At 32.5% G+C, this 26,049-nt stretch overlaps 1 protein-coding gene across 1 annotated transcript in view; it reads left to right on the top strand.

The window, feature by feature from the left end:
* Positions 1-26,049, top strand: part of LOC145245728 (low-density lipoprotein receptor-related protein 5-like) — an 847,618-nt gene that overhangs the window by 805,202 nt on the left and 16,367 nt on the right. Inside the window, exons 19-23 of the mRNA XM_080107325.1 lie at positions 3,532-3,678; positions 6,097-6,237; positions 6,783-7,046; positions 17,452-17,691; positions 21,160-21,363. Of these exons, the coding sequence (XP_079963451.1) occupies positions 3,532-3,678; positions 6,097-6,237; positions 6,783-7,046; positions 17,452-17,691; positions 21,160-21,363 (996 nt within the window). The remainder of the gene's footprint in view (positions 1-3,531; positions 3,679-6,096; positions 6,238-6,782; positions 7,047-17,451; positions 17,692-21,159; positions 21,364-26,049) is intronic.

Raw genomic sequence — 26,049 nt, 5'->3', positions numbered from 1 at the left:
ATAAAAACTTATGAATATATATATAACTAGAGTTCCTTCAGCCATAACCGAAACCAAAACTTATAAAGAATTCTTGATAAAATTATTTATAAAAACAAATAGATTACTGGAGTGCCATCAGTTATAATCAAAACCGAAACTAAAACTTATGAAGACGGCTTTATAAAATTGTTCGTGACGAGAAATGGAAATACATAACAATTAAACGACCCGGATATAAGCGTGACACAGAAAATATAACACACTATTGTATTAATATATAGATTATTATTCAGTTATATGCAACCTTTTATTTTCTTCCTATCTGATAAATATTCCTATAATAGTTTTCTATCAGTACGAGTTGTTTTAGATAAAATTCCCTGATAATCAAACCACAGATAGATTGAAAATCATGGTAAAAGGTAAAATAGAAATGTAAAATATATAGATGAATAATTGGATGACCCTTTTTCATTTGTTCATATTTTATTAACAATGCTGTTTAAAGTTCAAGTATTTTCTCTATATATTCGCACCATTCTGTTTTTTTTTTACTATTACCAATATTTTCTCATGAAGATATTATATCAATATTTACCTTTATCTAATCTCAGTCAACATATTAATCAGCAGCAGCATCAACACTATCAGACTCATCATCAGTATCATTTCAGTTCGCGCGTTTCTATTTCCTATCTAACAAACAGCTCTCTCTTTTTTACCCAGAGGAGTTGGGAACACACCAAATAACAGTCTGTATCAGTGCCAGGAATTTCAATTTCCAGCAAGCAATCTAACATTCATTTATGCTCTGTCTTATCACAAGTACAGCTTTGAGCTAGTTTTAAATTATTATATATTTCGAAATGCAGATGCTTTTATAATAGCCTTTTATTATTAAAAAAACAAAACAAAAAGGCTTTCATGCTTTTCACATTTTCGATTTTACTTATTTGCAAACATAACTTTTCACTTTGTTTCAAGTTGACAAAAAAAAAATTACATTTGATATTTATAAGCGCTGTCAATCAACATGTATATTCAAATATCGTACAATGTTACTAACAAGAGATTCTGAGTGAGAACACACAAAAACCATTGTAACTTCTAAATGCAATTTAAAATGACCAATTCTTAAAGCGTTGATAAAGTCTCTCTTAACCGACCATTAATGGAACGCAATACAAAGATCGGACGTGTTTTAAACTGCTGTAGGCAGTACGTGACAGTATCTAATAAAATTATTATCCTTTTAATGTTATCTATTCACCTTGTTTCACACTTGAATGTCGAAAGATCTTGTGAAAGATTTTGCCATATTGTGTCCCACTTAATACAGAATTATTTATCTGCAAACCAGTAAAATGAATAGAGGATTAAACTGGCAAAGAAGCTATTCATCCTTTTTTAATCATGAATACTTGAATACAAACAAGTGTGTGTGTGTGTGTGTGAAAAAGTATAGGCATTAAAATTAAAAAAGAAAATAACAGAGAATTTGATTAAACAGAGTAAAACAGTACATATAAAGATTATGAGAGTCGTTCCAAAACTAAGACCTCCTATTTTTTTTTTTAATAATAAAATACTAAAATCTTTAAGAGCTACGAAGACGGGCGTGGTACCATTAAAGCAAGCGACATTTTGTGTTCCAGAATTGATTTCGACATAGTATGTCGATGACTACACGCTCAATGAACTTTTACCAACCTCTTTTGTGCGCTTTGTCATTCGCATCTCTGTCACCACTCTGAAATCGACTGACCTATCTCCTAACTGCGCTGATATCAACTGCATCAGCTTTGTAAACGTTCAACAGGCGCCAGTGAATTTGACTTTATTAGAGTCTCACACTGTCAATATCTGCAACAGAGAGATGAGTCTTTATGCCATTAATGCATACGTTTAGTCATCATAACAATGCAAATTACAATCCACCCTGATTCATTCGGGCTGAATAAAAATAGGAAGCATTACTTTTGGAACGCCCCTCCTATTTTGTTAAACAATCGAAACTAAAACACTTCTTAAAATTCAAAAGTCTATCCAAAATGTTCACTATACACATCCCTCCTTCATCCAAACAACATGGAACGTTCAAACATTGTAAATTGATTACAAAATACTTTGTCTTGAATATAGCAACAGAAATAACTTTTCACCTAGCAGCACTAAGTTTCAAATGTTTGAATTAAAACATTGTATTCATCTTTTTCTATTGTTGTCTCAGTAGAATGCACCTTAATTAAATTCAGCGGAGTAATACCGTTTAAATAGCCACGCCTTATAATTTGAAAATGCCTTAAAATGAAATATAATCTTTATTTTAAAAGACAAAAGTGTTTATGGATAAACTTTCTCCTCGTGAATGCAGATAATTTTATATATTTTCATCGACAAATATATTTTTATACAAACAGAAAACATTCATATATCTTTTTCGAATGTCCAAGTTCCTTTTAACGTTATATATATATATATATATATATATATATATATATATATATATATATATATATATATATAAATCGAAAAGCAGACATATGTCATATTTTAAAATACTATTTACATGTATCTATAAAATAAATCTTACATACAATGGCATTACTTAAAAATGGACCACTTTGTTAATAGCTATTTTACACACACACACACAAACAAATATATATTTATTTTTCTTTCAAACGCTGAAGATTTCAATTTTTGAGCTAACAATCATATAAAATTCTTTCGCCAAGCGTTTTCCTCTGAAGGAGAAATCCAAATTTTCAAACGCCATTGAATAAGGAAATAATTCACTTTATCTTATACTCTAATATATGTTTGTAAATCGTCATTTGCAACATTTTAACTCCCTTCAAATATTATATATATATATATATATATATATATATATATATATAGCGTGTGTGTAATTGTGTATAAAATCGTAATATATAAACAGTTTGTCATTACACATACATATTTACTTTACATTACGTATCGCATGGAAAACATAAACTTTGTATATAAGTTTTCACGTGAATAAATTCTCTGTGTATTGAGTTAATAATGATTCTTAGCCATCTTTGTCAGTCTGAATTTCTTGTGCATCTTGAAGATGATCCTGTATGGGTGTAGCTCTTTTTATAGTTAGCCTGAGTTTGCTAGTCTGACTGGCCACAAGACAAAAAACCGTAATAAAGAATGACAGAGGAGTACTTTGAATAAGTCTAGCATAAGATTTTCTCTCTAATTTTAAAACTAATAATTATTTAAATTTTGTGACTTATTTTTTAACATTAGTATAAACCACTATTTACATAAAGCACCTATTCTCTTAAACAAATAAAATAATCTGAAATAACGTTTTAATATGAAAAAGATTAATCATGAAAAAGTTTAATTATTGATGTATTATCGTTATATCTACAAGTAACGCCCTTTATCTTAAAAACCAAAATACAATAATACAATTTTCGCATGCAAAATAATACTGTTTCTGGTGCTATCTGTTCTTTTTCGTCCCTCTTGTCCTCAAGCAATACCTTTTCTCATGCCTATTTGTAGTGTGCCCAAAGGATACATATAAGCCAGAACATGGTAATGGTACGTGCATTCCTTGTCCAGAAGGTTCAGGAACTCAAAATACCCTGGCAGCCAAAGGATGCGTATGCAAAAGTCTTACAGCAGAAATGATTGATGGGATATGTGTAGGTAGGTGGGGCGAGATGCATTTTCCCAGCATCTAATGTTTCTCAGTATCTTTTTCTTCTGACTTTGTGATGGATTTTGGAAATTCAGATATCTTTTATATAATTTCTTGCAAGTTGAATATTTTACATAATGAAATATATATATATATATATATATATATATATATATATATATATATATATATATATAATTATTTTTTTTTTGGGGGGGTACAAAACTTTATTATAGCTATGAAAAAGGAAAGACTGAGTTTTTTGTATCCATGGTAAATAGTAGGACGGAGGGAAAATTTATAAAATTAGGCTCTGTTAATAATCATGATTCCACTGCTTCTTTAGAATCTAAATTTCAGAAGAAATTAGTAAAGTGGGTGAGAAGTAGTGTACTCCCTTCTGACATGGCCGACTCTTCCCCATTTTCTATTTTTTTTTTCTCTCATTAAATATTTTCCCTCCGCCCTACTTTTACCATGGATACAAAAAAACTCAGTCTTCCCCTTTTCATAGCTACAATATATATATATATATATATATATATATATATATATATGTGTGTGTGTGTATAGAGACAGAGAGAGAGAGAGAGTAAATAAGACGGGGTGTAGTGTGAAAAGAAAATAGTTGTGGTAGCCACAATGTAAAAGAGAGTAAGAGGATGACAAGAAAAATAGTAGTAGCAAGAACAACTTAAAAAGGTGATCTAAATAAATAAATGACGTAAACATTGAAAAAGAAAACTTTGAAATTATAATGTTAACATAGGGTTCAGGGCTGGGAGCTGCAGCAAATGAAGTCATCATTCATTGCCGGATAACACAGAGTGGGAATTCTATTATTTAGAAAAAAAGATCCTACTTTTTAGTGATTTAGGCATTAATTTTCTACTATTGAATATTTTTCACCCTGTTTTCCCTTTTTAAATAAGGCCTCCTTTATAGTGGGCATCCGTGACGTGGGATATATTTTTCTTAAATATAGTAATATAGAAATTGTATTTTAAAACGCATGCCTTTAACAGTTCATTACTTATCTTTAAGTTCATTGAATAGCAGTAGTATTAAGATAATTATGTAGACAAATAACATATGCAAAGAAAAAGAAACAGGGTAAATAAAGAAAAGGAAATAACGTGAATACAGGAAAAGAAATCGCGTTAATAAAGAAAAATAATAACGTAAATAAAGAAATCACAAAGAAAAATAATGTAAGTAAAGAAAAAAGGAATAACGTAAAGAAAAAATAGCGTAAATAAAAAAGATAAAGAAATGGCGTAATCAAAGAAAAAGGAAAAACGTAAATAAAGAAAGTGGAAAACGTAAATAAAGAAAGTGGAAAACGTAAATAAAGAAAGTGGAAAACGTAAATAAAGAAAAAGGAATAAGGTAAGTAATAAATAAAGAAATAAAGAAATAATGTAAATAAAAAAGAAAAAGGAATAACGTAAATAAAAAAAACAATAACGTAAATAATAAGAAAAGGAAATAATGTAAATAAAGAAGTAAAAGGAAAACTTAAAAACTACAGAAAATATTAAAAATGGTAATATGTAGTTCAGGATTAGTAACAGAAAACACAGGGTTCTTCATTCAGTTGAATTATTCAGTAAACTTTGGTTTGTATTGTTATTGAGATTTTATACAGATTTGCTTAAAACTTGTAAAATGCACAGAATATTGCCCGAAAATATTTTAAAAAACTTGCAAAATTTGGATAAAACATACTAATTACAATATCTTAGCAAAAGTTGATGGAAATCCCATGCTTGCTCTTAACTATTTGCAGAACTTACTGTTAATCCTATTTCGTTTGTAAGAATATCTTGTGAAAAACATTTGTTTATACCAAACAAGGCACAACACCATTGAGACATAAGGGGTTACTATGAATTAGGGGAATCCATTGTGGGGAGTTTTGCTGCAAGATGCTTGTTCACATTATATTTAAACTTTTGCATGTTGGTGCAACCAGGAACACAATTCCAAAAGTTAGCATCTCGACGAAATAAGCCATTAGAGTAGACTCCTCCCGGCATCTGGTTGCATGATATGTCCGTTAATTAGCGGTCAAATCGAGACGAGGGTGGAGATGGTCTGACTAATGTTAGCTCCTGTATCAGAAAGAGGAGGATAGAGTCTGGTATCCCTTTTTATTTTTTTTATTTTATAAGCGAGATTGTAATGCCACCTGCCGTTATGAAAAAGGGGGTGGATAATACAGGTTTGACGACTTCTTATGAGTTTATATAAAGGTCTTAAAAAAGATAATGTCACAGACTTAATTTAAAGAGTTATCCCACTTTTTTCTTATATTTTAATTAATGTGCAATTTCAAGATTTTCCTTGTCGTATATGATCTGATCTGTTTATGTATTTTAATGACCCATGATTAATATTTTGGTCCATACGCGTTGGTTTTGTAGAGACTGTAACAACCACAACTCCAGAGCCGACAACAACCACAATAAGCACCACAGCAAGCACAACAACCACTACTACAACTACAATCAAACCCACAAGTGCAGAACGTATTGTGTCAACAAAAACACAAAAGGCAAATATCGGTAAGTCAGAAGTTTTATTTGTTCTTATTTAAAGGAAAAAATCACTTTTGTTGTTGAAGTAAAGTTTATGTTCCATAGAGCTGTTTATTAGAATTTAATTTCATTCACGCAAACATTTTTGGCTACACATTTGCAAACATATTTCACTTCTAGCTGAAAAACAGCTAAACTTCCTCAGGGGATGTGAAGATTGAAGCCTTTATAAGAATGGATATCATAAAATGTATAAATAGGTGAGAGCGCCATTTGGGAATGTTGAGGAGTGTATTACGTTGATATGCATGTTATTCAGTAAAATAACATTGGGTAAAAAAAATAATTAACAGACATGAACTGCTCATCTGATATCATATGTTTTTTTTTTCCAAATAATCATTGAATTTATAGCCGGTATGATGAGGTCAAGCTAATTTCCATCAAGGACTGAAACATGTTTCCAAATATGTAACCAATGTGTATAAATAAAGTTCTATACTGAATATATAAACTTGTAGATGTAAGAGTAAGTTGATTCATTTTGACATTAATATTTTTCATTCTTGCAGGTCTTCCTTATTTCACTGATTGTCCCGAAGGTACAACGATAAGGCTGAGTCTACCCCCTCAGGCTAATGCTGTGCACCTCCCCATAACCTGGACAGCCATCGATCACTTGGGCAATAGAATCCTGTTAGAATCTAATGTTCCATTTAACAAAGATGGACTCGCTTTCAACTGGACCAACCAATCGGCCACGCAGAAAGTGATTTTCACGGCTATCGATCGCTGGAACCAGGAGATCACGTGCAAGTTTAATGTCATTGTTGAAGGTAAGAAAGATTAACTCTGGTGAATTTGCCTTCAGCTTCGAACTGATAAAGGACATTTTTTTTTACTATATTGCACTGTATTGTTGGGTGATTTGATTTCTCAAGCATATTCAGTTTTTTTTTTTTTTTTTTTTTTTTTTTTTTAGATATGTCTTTGCATCGTTATGAAAGAATTTTGTTTGCCTGGCATTTTAAGCATGAAATGTAGAGAATGAAGGAAGGAATATCGATTTTTTTTAGATGTCTAAATATGTGTTTATAATTGGTCCATTTGTCAGTCATTCAAGCACAAGTTCAAATTAGTGTTCTTGTTTTGTCTGCCATACCTAAATTTGAACTAGCACTTTCATTAGTTGATCAGGGTTTGATTTAAGTCGATAACGTATAGCTTGAAATAATAAAACATTTTACCAATAGATCATACTGGCGTTTAAAATACAATTTTAGTAAGTAGCGAGCTACACTTAAATTTGAAATGGCATTTTCGTCAGTTTGTCATGCTTCAGCTTCAAATGCTATTTTTTTAGTAGACTACATTTAAGTTTGAAATAGCATTTTCATCAAGTAATCATGCTTAAGCTTGAAATAACATTTTTGTCGGGGTGTTATACTCAAGTTTGAAATAGCAATTATATCAGTTGATCAAGTTTAAATTTAAAAATGCAATTTCCTTGCTCTGTAATGATCTAGCTAAAATACCATTTTTATTAATCGATCACTCTTAAATTGGAAACTGTATTTCCGTTGGTCTCTCAGAATTAAATTCGAAACATTTTTATCCCTAAGCACTGAGCCGCATTTAAACAAGAATCAGTTTTATTCTTATTGTAAACCTAACCTATAATACTTTAGTTTTATAATTGTGGAATCTTTGCAAATCGAATTGCTTATTCTGTTCACATAACAAAAGTGACGAAAGAGAAGCGACATTGTTAGTTTGGATGCAGAGAAAAAGAGGCAAATTAAACAATGGACAATGATAGGATTTTAAGCACACGTTGTATAAAAGAAATTTAGAAAAGTAAAAAAGAAAAAAAAAAAACGAACAAAATAAAATTAAAAAAAAAACCCACAAAGAATTACTTTTTCCACTGACGTCTTTCTTGTCAGAGATTTCCGTCACATTTCTTTCGCCACGATTACTAGCTCGTTCGTTAACTTATTGTTGCTTTTGTCACAAATTCTGCCCATCAGCTGGAGACGCTGTTCGTCAAAGACACCTTATTCCAAAATCTTGTCTGGCTATTTAATAGAACAAATCCAGGTGTCTGTCTCTCCATCTGTCAGACTATGTGTAGGTACAGACTAGGACGTTTATTTTCGCTTTAATAATTATCTCCCTACAGCTTTGTCACCCGATAGCAATTTTGTTTTACTGCCAAATGCAAGACTGTTTTCTGGTTGTCATGACTGTATAAATATAACCTTAATAGTATAAGAAATAATATCAAACAGGTTTATATATTTTATATTTTTTACCCGTGCCGCAGTGAATGAAATCGTTGAATCTCTGTGGTTGCAGATGAGCATTTTCTGAAGATAGCAGTTTCAATCCTACCCAAATCCAACCAGAGGCTTAGTTGGCCAAAAACGTGATAAGACGACAACAACTATGGAAGGCAGTAATTACTGAGGATACAGTTAAGAGACTCAGAATTCCTAGCCGTTGCGGTTAACGATCTGACAAAGGCCAGAAGAATAGTTGGCTGAAAGGTTGTGAAACAACTAGAAGATGAGGGTAATAGTTCGCAAATAAATAAAGAAATGTATAAATTTCTCATCTCAAAATAATTCTAATAAAAATAATATAAAATTTTACACGTTTTGAAGATTTAAATCAGTTTTGTTTAGAATATATACCACTTAAAATTTGTTAAATTTATTGTTTAAGCTAAAGTTTAAAGTTTAAATTTTGTTTAGCCTTTAAAAACCTTAACAGGAAAATGAAGACAAGTACATCTCGGAACTTGTTGACATCATTTAGAATGTTATCATATTTTGATTGGAGCTAATTTACAATTCAAATTCTCTTCATTTCAATTTTGGTATTCTAATATATATATTTTTTGTGGTGGAGTGGTTCATTTAAATTTAATAAAACCTAATTACAGAAAAAAAAAAATTAAGAATTAGACGACTATTTTTGAGCAGATCCAAACCTTCAAAACGAAGTTTGGAGAACCTCATTAGGAAGAACATTGCAAATTGCAAAAACGAAAATCTCTATACACTTTCAACTTTTGATTTATGGAATCCTCACTATAAATAAATCGCTTGTTCGTTAATTTGTGAACTCGTTAGAATGTAACGCCGGTAATTTGTTTATTGGTGATTGTTACAGTCCGTTAATTCGTTACTTCGCGAATGTATTGTTAGTGTGTTAAATTCGTTAATTTATTTCGTTAATTCAAGTGTTCAATAATTCTTTAATTTGTTAGTTCAATTATTCCTGAATTGATTAATTCGATAATTCGATAAAAAAAAAAGAACAATGTGGAAACATTTCCTTACAAAGGTACTTATTTAATAAAGATTTTGTAAATATAATTCCTTATTTTGTTGAAATCTTATATCATATACAAAAATTATAAAAAAACAATTTTTCATACTCGTAGTTAATTTCTCCAAGTATAAAATCAAAAATATAATTACCATTTTTCCTACTATTTACGCTTCTTTTAGCATTCAACCAACTGAAAATCATTGCACAATAGTTTAATAGTATCCTCATTATAAATAAAAGGGCTGAAAGGTATGATGCATCCAAAAGTTACACCAGGGCATGAGGATCTAATATTTTCAGGAAGCCCTTAGCTGCGTTCCTCTTTAAAGTTTTGATAAACTAATATAAGTATATTATTACTACTTTTACAACTTGACTGATAACAGTTTTTAGCAAAGACGTTCTGTGGACTAAAAGATAATACAAAAAACACAATCTATCTACGGTTGCCTCCTTCTAATACCCCTTTATAACATGTTCACCTTCTGCTAAAGCTTTTTCCTAAATTTATGATGCTTTCAAATGTTGAACTGATTAATTAGTAGATAGTATCAGTCCTGCCAACAAGTGAAGCGTGACTAGATATATGAGGAATCTGCAGCGTAATTCGCAGAAACATTCTGCTAATAGAATCGTTAATAAAATTTTAAATTCTTCTACAATTCAAACATATCAATCCAACCATATTTATGTCTGATTTATCCACCAAGTTTCAGTCAGAAAAGGCCAACAGTCTTTGATTTTGGCTGAGATAGTTCTCTTCAATTAAGAAACAGTTTGAGATAATCCCAAGATAAACAAGTGAAGCATGCATGGTCCCTCATAAGTGCGCAGTGAACGAGGCATGGAAAAAATTATCAAGTTCAGCATCCCCCCTCCATTGAGCCCCAAAAGTCCCTAGGGGACGTCAAATTCTGGTGAAAATGAACAAACGGTGCAGTTTTAGGCCTTAACATATATAAATTTGAGTTCTGCACCATGCAAAAAAAGAAATGACTAAGTCCATCATTTGCCCCCACCCTCTATTTAGCCCCAAAAGTCCCCAAAGACTTAGCATATTTAAATTTGAGTTCAGCACCATGCAAAACTGCTAAATAGACATAAACAGAAAATTTTGGACAAATATGGTAAAATAGTCCCAAGAGTGTTTTTATTAGCCCTAAAAGAGCCCCTGAGGCACACCCAAGAGTTATCGCGAAATATAGACAAACAAAATTATATAGAAATCAGTTAGTTACAACTTTTCAGAAAGTTTTATAAATATCCAAGGGAACAATTTTTTTAAATAAGCACAAAAGTGTCAATTTTAGCCATATAAACCCGAAAGGCACCCCTAAAGGGGCAACCGGAGTTTTCCCGGAAAATCTGTTCTGTTACTTTTTACTCGTATGTTTACGCACGTAACGGGTGTATTGTGTACGCGTGTATATATTCTGTATGTATATTATGCAGATGTTACATTGTTCGTGGTAGACCAAATCTTACTTGTGATGCTGACACGAAATGATAACGTGGACGTATTAACAATATAGGTACAGACGGGGGAGAGAATTACTTGTACAAACGAATGCTTGTATATGACGATGAGAGGGAAATGAGTTCTTTAATGAATGATGAAGAGTGTGTATATCATAGTGATCCATATAATAGGCCATCTGTACATTTAAGATGTCAGCTGATGGTTGTATACTCAACAGTTGTGGACAGTAAAACAGTTCATTTTAAATGACAAATAAACACATACCTGGTTGTTCAAAGACCACATGACACAATAGTTATATTTATATATAATAACATTTATTCTCTGGTTTCGGCCGGACATCTTTAGAGATTATAACGTTCTGTTCACATTTTGGTTATCTTGGAATATGCAGTTTCCTAGCGTCTAACTCTTTTCTCGACTTGTAAGACTCGTCTAGACTATCTGGCGTCTCCTCTTCAACTCCCCTCTTTTTCACCTAACTTACCTGTATATAATAAAACTAATCCTTTGTGCTTACGTCATTCGAATACACCAAGACCTAACAAGTGACCTCCCAGTCACGTGTTCTGTGGCCAAATTTATTGTTTATGCATTTGCCATTTGTTTTTTTGTTTCTAAGATTTCCACTGCCTTCTAAAACTTATAAACATTATTCGTCCTTGTAACACAATCTAATTTTCGTACCTATAATTATAATAATGTTCTTTCATAATAATAACTTTTTAAATAAACACCTTAACTTTTAATAATAATAATAGTTGATCTTAAAATTGACTATTAGCAAGGCGCCCCGGAGTTTTCCGGGAAGCTAATACATAACATTAAACCTCATTTCAAAACTTCCAAATTTAAAAAAATAGTATCTTATGTTTTAGACGGCCATCTTCCTAAGCAATTCATCTACGTTTTTCACATAGTGATTATTCCCCTTCCTCTCTTCCTGGAAGTTCATTGCATATCATCTGAAGTGCCTACATCTGTGTGAAAATGTTGACTGAATCGACCAAACTATTTTTTGCAGCCAGACCACAATGATCTCTTTTTGAGGGAATTGTATTTCCGCTATTAAGCGACCTTGTGTCTGACTTTTTTTTACTGTAAGAGCAAGCAATCACATCTATTTATTTAAGTATTAATGATACTTATTGTCAGTTAAGCTCTAATCCAAGCCACCGACATAATAATATATATATATATATATATATATAGAGAGAGAGAGAAAATCGGAAAGAATAGCAAGGGTAGACTGTCAGGTGATGAAGAGAAAATATTCTACTATCTGGCAATGTAGCACTTAAATCTGAAAGAAACATCAACACTGTCCTGATTGAGATGTGAAAGTGATCAACATAAAACCTTACTTGAAAAAGTATTATAACATTTTCTGTGTGTTAATCACTTATAGGTGCCAAAACTACCGATCAGAATAATACCAAATTTGGCATGGAGTACTTTTGATATATGGAATGCATAATAGAGGGAGTACAATGCTATTACTACTATTAAAACAGTAAATACTTTAACGGTTCACAAACTATTTGGCATGAAGAATCCTTGTGATGCTAAGTGCGTCGCAAGGGATGAATGAAATATTACTATTACTACTACTGTTAACTGTAATACAACTACTACTAATAAAATGTCTCTGATGCATTGTTATTTTCATGGAAAGTGTTCTACTGAGCTTCAGTCCCCCCTCGCCAAACTTTCACAAGAAACACTCGTCTAGCTGAAAACACTATCAATAATTACTCCCACTCTTTATCTGTGTCCAAACCGAAACGTAGATTCCATGAGCAAAGCTTCTTTCTTAGAATTGCACGCCTGTGGAATTGTCTTCCGTTTTCCTGCTTTCCGGTTGACTACAATATGGTTGTCTTCAAGTCTAATGTAAACAAGTTCTTGATGAGGCGTTCCATGTAAGTTAACAAATTTACCAAATTTCCATTACTAATGATTACTATATTGTCCAATTTCTACTGTACACTCTTTATACCCTTATCCTCGAGTGGTCTCTTGGCCTTGATAATGTGGTGATGCCTGTGTGAAAAAAAAACTAAACTAGAGCCTACAAATGTATTAAACCGAACTGCTTACATTCAGCATGAGTCCTTGAAATGTCAGAAATATCATAGTAGGAATGCAAAATTTTAATATTACCGTTGCTAATAGTAATTATAAACACAGGATATTAAGTAAAATTGCACCAAATTAGGTATATATAACCCTTGATGTTCCAGATGTAATACAACTACTAGTCCTAATTAATATGCTTAAATAGTGGGTAGGGAATTTAACGTAATTTGAAATTTTATGTTCTTTCCAATAAACCAAATATGATATTTTAGACAAACGTTTTTCTTAAATTCACCACCCCCATTTTGAAATATCTGTTAAAATTTAAATAATTAATTTACTCACCAAAGTTTTATATATCACAAATTTAAGATAAAAGATCAATAAATAAAATATTCTAAGTTAAAACAAAACAAAGACGTGTTTTTTGGAAATTTACCTGTAAAGTCCTTAGTGTAAAACTTTTTTTTAAAACCACGTTGATTTTTTTTTTAAGTGGAAGCTTATGTTATGCTTAGATTGTTAAGTAAATATTGGACACTGACGGCAATTTTTTCTATTTCATTCAATGTTTTCTTTTTTTAGATATTTAAAAAAAATCATTGGATAAAGAAGAATTAAAATGTATTAAATCTAAAATTCATGTATTTCTTTGAGAAAAGAAAAAAAAGAAAAATTCATCGACTGTTTTTTTTTAAGGCAAAACTGATAAGTAAAATATAACTATTTTTAAACTATGGGGACACATATTTCTTCATGCACAACGTGTGATTTTTACATTCTTCTGTCTATCCATAGTTCAAAAAAAGAACAAACACTGGTTCAGCATTTCACTAACACCGTAAAATTGCTTACGTAATGGTGGTATTTTCAAATAGTTGTTTTAAAAAATTATTTTATCTAAAAAATACATAGAATTTAAAATATAAATATAGATAAATTCTTAACTATGAAGAATGGAAGTATCCACTGAATAGTATTTTTATAGGTAAGTGATTTTTTAGAATGTATATATATATTTTATAATCGAAGTAAGTAAAATTTCGTTGATTTTCTTCAAATCTTTTTAAAAGAAAACCGATTTAAAAAAACAAATATTACATAATTTGCTATTAAACCTGTTATTATTTTTTAAATTTTGGTCTTTGCTCCTTTAATTGAAAAAAAATTAGGGTCTGAATTACATTTTTCAAGTACTTATAAGCTTGGAAAAATAGGAGGTCGAATTATTCAATTTTTTATCACGTATTTTTAATGTCGGTTTCTGACACTGCTACTGCTGCTCTAACAGTCCTCTGCAAATACTAAGAGAAAACACTTTATAGCAAGTTAATTGTAAAAAAGCCTCTGGAACTGTGAGATTCAAATGACTCATAACAATTAAAACACGTATATAATTTTAATGGATTTAAAGAAAGAAAAATGCCAAATTGGAGACATTGCTTTTACAATTCCAATTATTAAAAGGCAATGATGAAATGTAAACATATCTGAATTTTAAAATCATTTTCCTATTGAGTTTAACGTCCATTTTAGATATTAGCATGCGTTTGACTTTTTTATTTTTTAGAAATTGACTTCATAAACCTATAGCGGGCCAAGTTTTTTTTTATTTATCTGAAATCCATTCGTATCACAATATCCCAGTTTTTCATTGGCTTTCCTTTGCCAACTGACCTTGCTAGCCAATCTATTCTACATCTACCAGCCGAATCACTTTCATCCATTATTTCAATATTACCAAACAAGCGAGGTCTACTGTTACACAACTCTATATATTGTCTAGGTTTGTTGTTTCTCTGGTTATATCTACGTCAGTACAGTAAAACCCTGGGATACGAAAGTCCTAGGATACGTTTTTTTTTTTAGGTTACGATGTGGAATATGATGTTTTCCAGTTCCTGATTACGGTATTTGCCCTACCTTACGGCGTTATTTATAATGTTCCTATTTACAATGCCTCCCCACGGGACAGGGTTAGACACCAGGGTCGTTTTTTAATGTGGAGAAAAGGAACAAAAATAAAAATTGTCTCAGTCGTGAAGGATTTCTCCTCCACTGACAGGATTTCTACTCCACTGTATTATATACTGTACTATATTTTGTCACTAATTTTTAATGCCGTTCCCAGAATCCTACCATTTGCATGCAGCACATATCAAAAGAGATTAGCCAGATTTCAGGTCCATACATCATCGCAGTGTGTACACTTGTTTGATAGACTCTTCCCTTGGTTGACAGTAGCCACGCTTTACTGGTTGGTAAATAGTAATGGCAGAAATCCCTTGAACTAAAAAAACATCAATAAAATATTACGGTGACAGTGATATCATTCATTACTTCAGTTATAGGAATGGTCTCAAATAATGTTTCTTGTGTAAAACCAGTATTGAATATCAGAAGAATCGGGAATGGTTTAAGTCAGGGATTAGATGAAAGGAAACTTCCTTCTACAGGAAGAGGCAAATGATTGAATATATCATTATCAATGTTTTGACTCATTGTACCAAATAATGAAAAAGTATTTTGCATTTTACAAAAATATATATTTAATATAATTTTCAGTATTACACTACCTGACTTGAACCGATGTGAATTCTTTCTCTTGCAATAGATATTATGTTTGGTTTATCTAATGTCATATCAACCATTTATGGGCGATTTAATGCCGAATAAACTTGTCAGATATAATTCTATAGGTTGGATAATTATCTGTGTTCCTAGAACACATTGCTCTTAGAATACATCACTCAGAGAAAGAAATTTCACAGCAAAAGTAGATTCCATGAACAAAGCTTCTTTCTTAGAAGTGAAGAACTCTGTTCCATTTACCTACTTCCAAACTGACTACAACTTGGTTGTCTTCAAGTCCAACATGAACAAATTCTTGATGACCCGCCCCCTTAGGTAATCCAATTTACCAAATTTCCTTTACTAACGATTACTACAATATTATCTCACTGACTACTGTACACTCTATAACCCTTATCCTTGTGTAGCCTCCGGGTTTTGATAAGTAGTGACTTCTATGTAAAAAAAAAAAGTAGGAGCATTACTCTTAGAAATGACTACTCTTTGGCATTGGTAATCTGTTTTGTTTCCAATATGACTGAACCTCTGTCACTGCCTTCTAGTATCTATTGAAGGGGAGGGAATGAAATAAAAAGGATTTTGAGATTGAACATGATATGACCTGTTAATTGATTGGATCAGGCTCTTCGATCTTTCATCTAGCTGAAGGCCTGAAATAGTGTTGCAAGTCAGATGACCATTATTGCAACCAGGCTACTATCTGCTAGACCACCAGAATCTCATCTGAAGACACTACGGGTCGCTAAACATAGCTTATGGGTTGCTCCATTTTCGGGCAGTGGGAGATAACCTCTCTGTATGGGGCTGCAATCAGTAAATTTGTGGCCCCATCAATAGGTTACGATTAACAAAAATCATCGCCGTCCATTTATTGAACAATTATGTTATTCGTCAAGAAATTGTTGGTATTCTGCATGAAATTACCTATTGAGTAATGAACGACTTTTGTGAACGCTTTCAATAGTGTATGAATAATAATGACAAACATTTTATTGATGTAAGATTTAAAACGAAACAAACAAAAAATGACATCGTATGTACGTTTGGAAAAGAAAATTATTCAAACGACAAGAAACAAAATCACAGTATGTATTTCTAGCAGGGGGCGAGGCTTTATCAGGTCGTAAAATACGCTTAAATATGATATTTTAATTTGTCCAGATTTCGTATATATTATTATGTAGTCGTGATTTTAAAAGTAAAAAATAAAAGTATTTGGGTGGCATCAGAAAGCAAAACTGTAGCATTCAAAGCTGGTGACGTTACCACTGTACCAATGTGACACGCATATGAACTGATCAAAAATTAAAAATAAACTCCGATGACTGTGCAAAATATTTAATTTTTTTTTTTCAATTTTAACCCATGTTTAACCCCTTAAAAACTATTTTAAACGGCTAGAGACCCATAAAAGAACGATCCATAGAAAAATCCAATCAGTTGAGGCCCTTAGCGTCGCTCTGTGACTTTTAGTTTCGGAAAAGATCGAGTTTGAAAATATAGGGACAGACAAACAGACAGACCGACATATAGCCTTTTATATATTAGATAATAAAATATTATTTTTCCTGTATTGAATCCTATAAATGTATCAGATCTCTTGCACTACCCTGTGTAATTCTCATTTGGAATTTGTAAAAATGTTTGTTTTAGAAGCTATAACCAATACCTATATACAAAACTTTGCACTTCGGAAACACCTTTTGGTTCTCATATTGATTTCAAAATGTCTATTTTATGTCCATTTACAGATAAAGAGGTTCCACAGTTCACTTACTGCCCTCATAATATCGTCATCAAGACAGATCAGTACACAGAACGGGTACTTTGGCCTCCGCCTATCGTAGAGGACAATACAGAAATACGAGAGGTTATCTCGTCTCATCAAATTGGAACAGATTTTTCCGCAGGAACTACTGTGGTGAATTATATGGCATTCGATAAAGCTGGGAACAATGCAACTTGCAATTTTACGGTGACTATTATTCAAGGTAAGTCTTCGATGATTTAATTTCAGAACCGTTCAAGATCACTGAAAAACCATAGCTAAGATTTATTGTAATATTTTGTTTTCAAACAAACGCCTCGTAAACTACTTAACAATTCTGGTACATGTTCATAGGAGAGACTATTCTGGTCCATGTTCATAAGAGAAACAAATGTGTTATTGTCCTGTTTTTCATACAGAAATGTCACTTAATTGACATTTCTGTCAGAATTTTAACTATTTGATATTTCTTACATCATGTGGTTAGGCTTATTTATCAACTGTCTATTTTTAATATGAGCGTCTAGCAAACATGTATGTCACCAGCTCGATTAAACAATTACACTGGGAGAAATATCTGTACGTCTGTTTGTAAGAATGTTAAACAAACAAATATTGGATGTTTTAGGTTCAACGCTTTTTTTGATAGCCGTGTGCTGGAGTAAATCTCCCAGACCTGCGACAGCCATTTTTGTGTTGTTTTCTTGACTTCATACACCGGGTCCAGCATAAAAAGTAAAAAATGACAATGTTTCAGAAACAGTAGAGATTTATATATATCAACGTTTATTCTCACGTGGACAATTTATTAAAGATATAAGAAGGAGATGTATATAAAATATGAAAGGTAATACTTAACATGATATACAACAAGAAAAATAGAGACATAAATATTACAGAAAAAGATACATTAAATTTCCAATACGATAAATAAAGACAAGTGTTTCCATGGTTATAAGCAAAGAGATACATGGGCTATGTATGAATAAATATGACTTTTTTTTTTTGGTGTGTTCTAGGAATCTGAGCCTGTGACCAGAAGAGACAGCCTAATACGACTGCAATCAGTGTTAGTGAAATGCATACCAAGACAGTAGCTGTTCAGGCAGCGTGTGATTGTTTGGACATCCAAACTGTCGCATATTTCTCATAGGGATGGAATTAGATATTTTTAATTTCTGGAAGAGGATATCATGTTATCTTCTTATAATTTAAAGGAGATAACCTGGATATAATCCAAGAGCGATCATTTTGAAAAAATCTTAAGTCACCAGATAAGAAAAATACACATTTTTTGTTTGTTTATTGAACTTTGCTTTAGTTTAGTTTTGCATCTTAAAAAGGATTATTAATGATTTATTTATAATCAATCATATTGCTTTTTAAGTGGTAAAAGAAGGTATCTTCCTTCATGACGTATCTGTAACTATATACTTTAAATTCCAAAGAATAATATTAATTACTTTTGTGGAGATTTATAAGCTTTTAACTCCAAATTTCAAGTATTTTGTAATTATACTACAATATTGTTGGAAAGGATATTAACCCACAAGTGATCCCCTCCTTCAGCTATGAATAAAAAAAACCGCTATAGATTTGAGGGTACAGGCTTGACAGTTTGTCTGACTGCTGTTTCCAACTGATAGCCCTAACTCTTAGGTAGCACCAAGAGCGGTTGCTGTATCATTAGTTGTATAATATCAGGATAGCTGTAGTGCCATGTTGTGTGTGGAAAGAGACCTTGCACTTATCTCTGGTGGACTTTCCAATGACCACAATCCTATAAATAAAGAGTCAGCAAATAATCTGTTTGAAAGTGCACGTTTGGAGTCAACCACATTCATTTTGACCAAGCTATTTTACTCTAAAACTGAAACATTTAGTCAGAAACGTTTAAAATATGCATTGCATTTCATCATTCAACAAACATCTTAATGATTTGATTGCCTTAAACAAATAAACCAAACTGATAATATTTGCTTCTGTTTGTCATACAAATTTAAAACAGCAAACATGCACACAGCTTTCTTTGACCCTATAGCCTACACGTCTATGCTTATTATGCATTTCTATAGTTTATTCATATTTTGTTATTACATACTACCTGTATGCATAGCCCCTTGTTTGAATATCTGTAAGTTTATTTGCAGAAATATCAGTGCAATGTTTTTCGTTACGTTTTATTAAAGACTGTCTGTTCAAGTTATACCGGATGTTTTCCTTGGAAGTGGATTAGTAGTGCAGGCTTATTTTCTTCATGATAAAAGTGTATACTCTTGTATTTCTTTTGTAAGACACCAAAGGCAACATCACAACATACATTTTTTTTGTTATTCTTAAGTTAATAATCTTGGTATTATTTTCTTTTTACATATAATCAACTCTAAAAACAAAAATTTATGAAAATAAATGAAAAATAATTACATAGTTTTTACTTAGATATGTTTTATTTATCTCCGTATATTTATTTTGTTAATGATATTTGAAAATATTTTCTTTTAACGAATTATGCTTACCTGCTTACTAAATTATAAAGGTTTTAGTAAAGTTTACTTCTATCTAACTAGTTGTCTTTTTGTATGTACTTATTTATAAGCGATAAGAACATAGCTCAGTAAACCATGAGAACTCAATATATTTCCAACCTGAATCTAATATTACCATTTTTATCTCATTTTTAATTTCTAAAATCAAATAAGGTATCATTTTTTGTTATTTATGGATACCCGACAGGAGCACAAATCTGTGAAGCATTTTTATTTTGTTAATAAATTTTAAAAATTACTTGTAGTTGGATCTTATAAGGAACCAACCTGCGTGTCCGGCGTTGTTCGGTTGTTTGGAGATGGTTGTTGAGCAACAAAAAAATAAGTAAAATAAAAATAAAGTGGTAGTAGGCAGGCAATCTCGAACCCATATGGCGAAGGAGGAAAAGAACCTGAAAAAAATTAAAGAACGTGACGTCTTTGCCGTTGCGTCCATCACAAAACGGGAAGTGACAAAGGTTTAAATTAAGGCTAGTCAATCGAAAAGAGGGAATGACTTTAGAAAATATCAGCGAAAAAAGCGACCCTCTCCCTGAAGAAAAGTGCCCAGTTGATGGCGAAGGAATTAATGTTTTTAGCAATGTTTTCGGTATTTGTCGTCTGAAGGGTCGAACTTCAAAAGGATACTAATCTTGTGAAAATCCGTCATCTCCGTCGAACGTTTTGGGCATAAATACATGCATACATACATACATACATACATACATTTGAACAGATAGGTGAGATTTTTATTATACATTAAACATGTTTAAGGAATTAATGATAAAATCAATCAAAATATTTGACAGATAAAGTTTAAAGTTTGAGATAAAGGAAAACATTTTTTTCCTACTTTGTCCTAATATGATTTTTGTACTACTGGCTAGAAATGTCTAGATGAGCTGTCAGGAAACATGTATTAAGAATTATACGCCACCACTTTTTTTGTATCGACAAAAAACAAATGTGATTATATTACACCAGTAATGTTTATTCGTCGGTATCATTTTCTTTATGTAGACTACTTTTTGGCAAACGTAAGACTTCTTATAGAATAGTACCAGCAAGCTTTTGCAACAGATACAAAATTAATATGAACTTGTCAATCAAGATAATTAATTTACTTTTATGCACATTCAATTTAACCATTTCTTTCTCTTTTTCAGAAACAAAATGCAACTTACCCCGCATTGAAAATGGAGCATTTGTTTGTGGAACAGATGCGCCCCGACTTCAAATGTGTTATATTTCTTGCGAAAATAATTATGGAGTAAACCCACTGGGAATCTTTGGACAAGAATTCAATTGTAATATGAAAGAAAGCATCCAGAAGTTAGTGGACACGATGAAAACTCAAAAACCTTGTCGACGTAAGTCAATAATTTGAAAATTTCAACTTTACTTTTAGATTTATTATCTCTTCTTGCTCAATTTCAGCTAAAAAATAATAATTTATTAAGTATTTAGTAAGTAGTGACGGTTTATCAGACCAACTCTATTAGTGCTCAAGAAATCACTATATATCATAATAAGGTCAACTTCAGAATGCTGGCTAATAGTTCTAGTTCTATAGTGATTCTTAAATTTAATCACGGCTAACTGCTGCCATATATCAGCTCTGTTCCATCTAATAAACCACCAGAATGTCATCTTTAGACACTACGGGTCGCTAACTATGGCTTACTTGTTGCTTCATTTTCGGGCAATGGGGGATTACCTCTTTGTATAGGGTTGCAATCAGTAAATCTGCGGCCCCCATCAATAGAATAGGATAACAAAAATCATCGCCTGCCATCTATTGAGCAATTCTAATTGTTAATAAATTTTTGTTATTCTACATGAAATGGTCTATTGAGTAATGAACAATTTTCGTGAATGCTTTCAACAGTGTATAAGAAAATAATGGCAAAAATTTTATTGATGTAAGATTTCAAACGAAAGAAAAAAAATGACATCATATATACATTTGGAAAAGAAAATTACTCAAATGACAAGAAACAAAATCACAGTATGTATATACACACAAGGACTAGCGGGGGTGGTGGCTTTTTCCGGTCGTAAAATACGCTTAAATATGATATTTTAATTTGTCCAGATTTCGTATATATTATTATAGAGTCGTGATTTCAAAATTTAAAAAAAGTACTCGGGTGCCATCAAGTAGAATCAAAACCGAAAGCAAAACTGTAGCATTCAAAGCTGGTAACGTTACCACTGTACTAACGTGACACGTATATGAACTGACTGAAAATTAAAATAAAAATAACTTCAGATGAATGTAGAAAATATATAACGATTTTTTCAATTTTGACTCCTGTTTAATCCTTAAAAACTATGTTGATTGGCTAAAGACCCATGAAAGAACCGCCCATAAAAAAATCCAATCATCAGAAATTAATATTAATGTTGTTATATAATAGACCACCAATGACCGCTGAACTGGTATTTGTCTATATATTAAATATATAATTTCTTAACATTGGTATTGATTTGATAATCATGTTTTTACAAAGATAAAAAAACTTATTAATTGAAAACATTTTTCTTTACACTTTTTTCCATTCACTCCTTCCTCTAGTAATAATTTACACTCCCTATCTCTCTCCTGTATACCCCCTATCCTTCTTCTGGAAATGCATTAATAAACTCCAGAACGTTGTTATATATTTGAATACAATGAATTAATATTGTTTGAACTGTTCAGGCTATTGTTCTCATCTTGTTATTTTCACAATGTTTCGGTCAATGTAACTGCCGACTGTCTACTGGTGTATCTTGTTGAACTCGAGATCTTTCTGTCAAACTCTGGAATCTGCACGGAATTTCGAATGGAACTGTTTATTTAATCATTGAAAGTACGAGGGGCGCGCAATAAGTAATGCTCCTGACCCACTTCCAGTTGTCTGATTTAGCTGAAATTTTGCATGTGCAATGATTTATATCTCTACGGGTGATGTGGCAAATTACAGCTCTGAACTAATTGTGGTTTCTGCTTTAGAGGTGTTTGAATTGAGTCAGGTGTGAAATGGAGCCTGTTGAATGTTGAGCAGTGATCCGGTTTTTGTATTTGAAAGGACGCACACCACAGGAGACTTTTGATGAAATGAAAGAAACATGGTGATAATACCCCATCATATGACCTTGTAAAACGCTGGCATCGTGAATTCAAACATGGCCGGAGGTCTGTGAAAACAGTTCCCAGACCTGGTCGCCTCCCTTCTGCCATTGATGAGGAATCTGTCCGTCAAGTTGAGGCTGTCATTTTGGAAGATAAGCACATTACTATTTGCAAAATAGCTCAAGATTTCAAGATTAGTACAGGGTCTGTGGAAGTGTCTGTCAGATGGATTCCCAGGTTGTTCACATCATTCCAGAAGCGAGAATGCGTTGAGTGGTCGAAGATGAATTTGGAGATGTGCCAAGACGAGTCAAAGTTTTTCAATTTTTCTGATTACACAGGATGAAAACCTGGGTCCATCACTATGATCCAGGGACCAAGGCCCAGTCAATGCAGTGGAAGCACTTGGACTCACCACCTCCAAAGAAAGCAAGGGTGCAGCTCTCCACTGGCAAGGTCATGCTCACAGTCTTCTTGGACCAGGACGGAGCAGTGATGACAGATTTCCTGGCAATAGGTGGCACAATTACAGGAACCTATTATGCTTCACTTTTGAGGAAATTAAGGGAAGCTATCAAAATGAAGAGGCGGGCAACATCAGCAAAGGTACCCTCCTCCTGCAGGACAACGCTCCGGTCCACAACTCGCATGTCGCCAGATCAGAAGCACGGGCGTGTGGTTATGAAATCCTTCCCCATCCTCTCTACTCTCCTGACCTTTCACCCTCTAACTTTCACCTCTTCCCAGCCATGAAGTTGTTTTTAAAAGGAAAGCGCTTCCCAGATGATGCAGCCTTGATTTCTGAAGTCATGTCGTGGTTGGAGGACCAACCTGGTGTGTTCTACAAAAACAGTCTCCAAAGCTGCATTAAACGATGGGAGAAATGCATAATTCTGGGTGGTTCCTATGCAGAGAAAGACTAATAACTGTGCCAAGTTTCGTTGCTCTACTACTATGGGAAGTGGGTCAGAGGCATTACTTATTGCACACCCCTCGTAGCATGCTCTCGTTCCATCACACACGAGTGGGTAGAAGTCCTAAGTAATTCGCAATTGTATTTTGAGTGTTGGCCAGCAGAGTGTAACTTACAACTGAATTTTACCAAATATGTTGGTCTGCAATGGGTCTGCAGGCAAGTCAGAAGTTATATCAACTAAAGCGTTGTGATAATAACAGTCAAGATGAGAACAGTAGTCAGAATAATCCAAATATTACTAATTATCAATCCTCATCTCATAAATCAAAAAGCATAATAAGCCTATTATGACGTCAGAATACATTATTATGTGATAATAGATCCTCTTTAAATTATTTAAACCATGCAAGTTTCTTTAAATTAAGAAATAAAAAAACCGTTTATTAAAGCGATGTTTTAGTTATTCCCGAATACAGCATTGTATTTAGGTAATAATATGCAGAGAATCTGCTACTTTTTCAGTAGTCATAGATGCGTATGGATCCTGTGTAAGAAACGAGGACTTCTTTTGTTCTAAGCTCATGTTTTGTTGTTAGATCATTCAAAGACTAATCCACACAATCAGAATCCTCTGATAAACGCTTCTTCGAATCAAGTCCTGAGCATCCATTAACTTTGCGACAGGAAATGAAAGAGATATTTGTGGAGAAGATGACATTGTGACTGACCATTCATTCAAAACGGGTTAGCCGGCACGTCAGCTGGTGAACGATTGCCAGGAAAATAATCTGTATGCCTTTGCATATTTATGGAAGCCTTAGACGAGTCGTGTTGGCTGACATTTTAACCCAGTGTCTTTGTCAACCAACTGAACCGGATAATTTTGTATCTTCCCAATATAACTCGGAATTTCATTTCCTCTCAGGACGGAGACGAGACCACTTAAGTTAACTGTCCACGCTGTCACATGATTAACATTGAAGAATTCTCTGATCAAGAGAAAAGCAAAGAATGATAAGAAACGGGTTAATTAACTTCGAGAACTTACAGAGGTTTCTGATTTCTTGATTATTTAAAGAAATCCATAACGACAATTCTTGCCAAAATCACCAATGCAAATATTAATAAATGTTGATGGGTGCTGCAGTGTTCTAATTATTTCCTTTAGCTAACTAACTCTATACACAAAGGGATAATTATTGCAAGATAAATCTAAGAATGAAACAAAGTCCTTTAAAATAATAGCGACAAGTTTACCAGATCGCAGGTTTGAAAACTTATTGCACTGAAGACAAAAAAAAAATATATTTTCTCCCTATACTAGAACATAAGCTAGATAAGCCGTGCGAGTCTGTAAGTTTGCACGTCTACATAAACTCTATAGGAATGGGGTAGTATTACAGTAATGTGGATTATTTATTTACAGGAAAATCTAAACATATATACATATCTAACACACACACACACACACACACGTAATTATTATTACTTATTTATATTGTCGCACGAAAGCACAAGACATAACATGTTTTCTATTCTGATACTTCTGCCTATCTAATAGGCTAGCGACGGTGATGGCGTAAGATTTGTTTTATGGAATCTCTCTTTAAAAATCTGCCAAACTCTTATTAGGGAGAAGGGATTAGACACTTGGTTTTATTAGTACTCTGGATGATCTTTGTGTAGATTAGCTATCTTTTAAACAAAAGCATTTCAGGTGAAAATATTGCATACAAATGTGTCATGTCGAAATTAGTATGAATTCCAATGTAAAATGTATCAACAGAAAAATTACAAGAAAATATGGAGTACTAGCATGGGTGCCCGGCGTTACCCAGGTATTTGGAGGTGTATGGTGAGCAAAAAACAAACAAAAAAACGGTCAATTTTTAAAACTTTGATCCCTATTATGACCCTTAACATTGTATTATTTTGGGCGCAAATTGAGTTATTAAGTTAGATCCATGTCCAAGGAATCTATATCTAAAGTTTCAAGTGTTTAGACCCCAAATTGTCGGAGGA

The sequence above is a fragment of the Euprymna scolopes genome, chromosome 1 (genome assembly GCF_053919585.1).
Source record: "Euprymna scolopes isolate OS-2025 chromosome 1, ASM5391958v1, whole genome shotgun sequence".
In the NCBI taxonomy this organism is placed as follows: Eukaryota; Metazoa; Mollusca; class Cephalopoda; order Sepiida; family Sepiolidae; genus Euprymna; species Euprymna scolopes.
The sequence above is the reverse complement of the archived record's forward strand: the minus strand, read 5'-3'. Positions and strand labels throughout refer to the sequence as shown.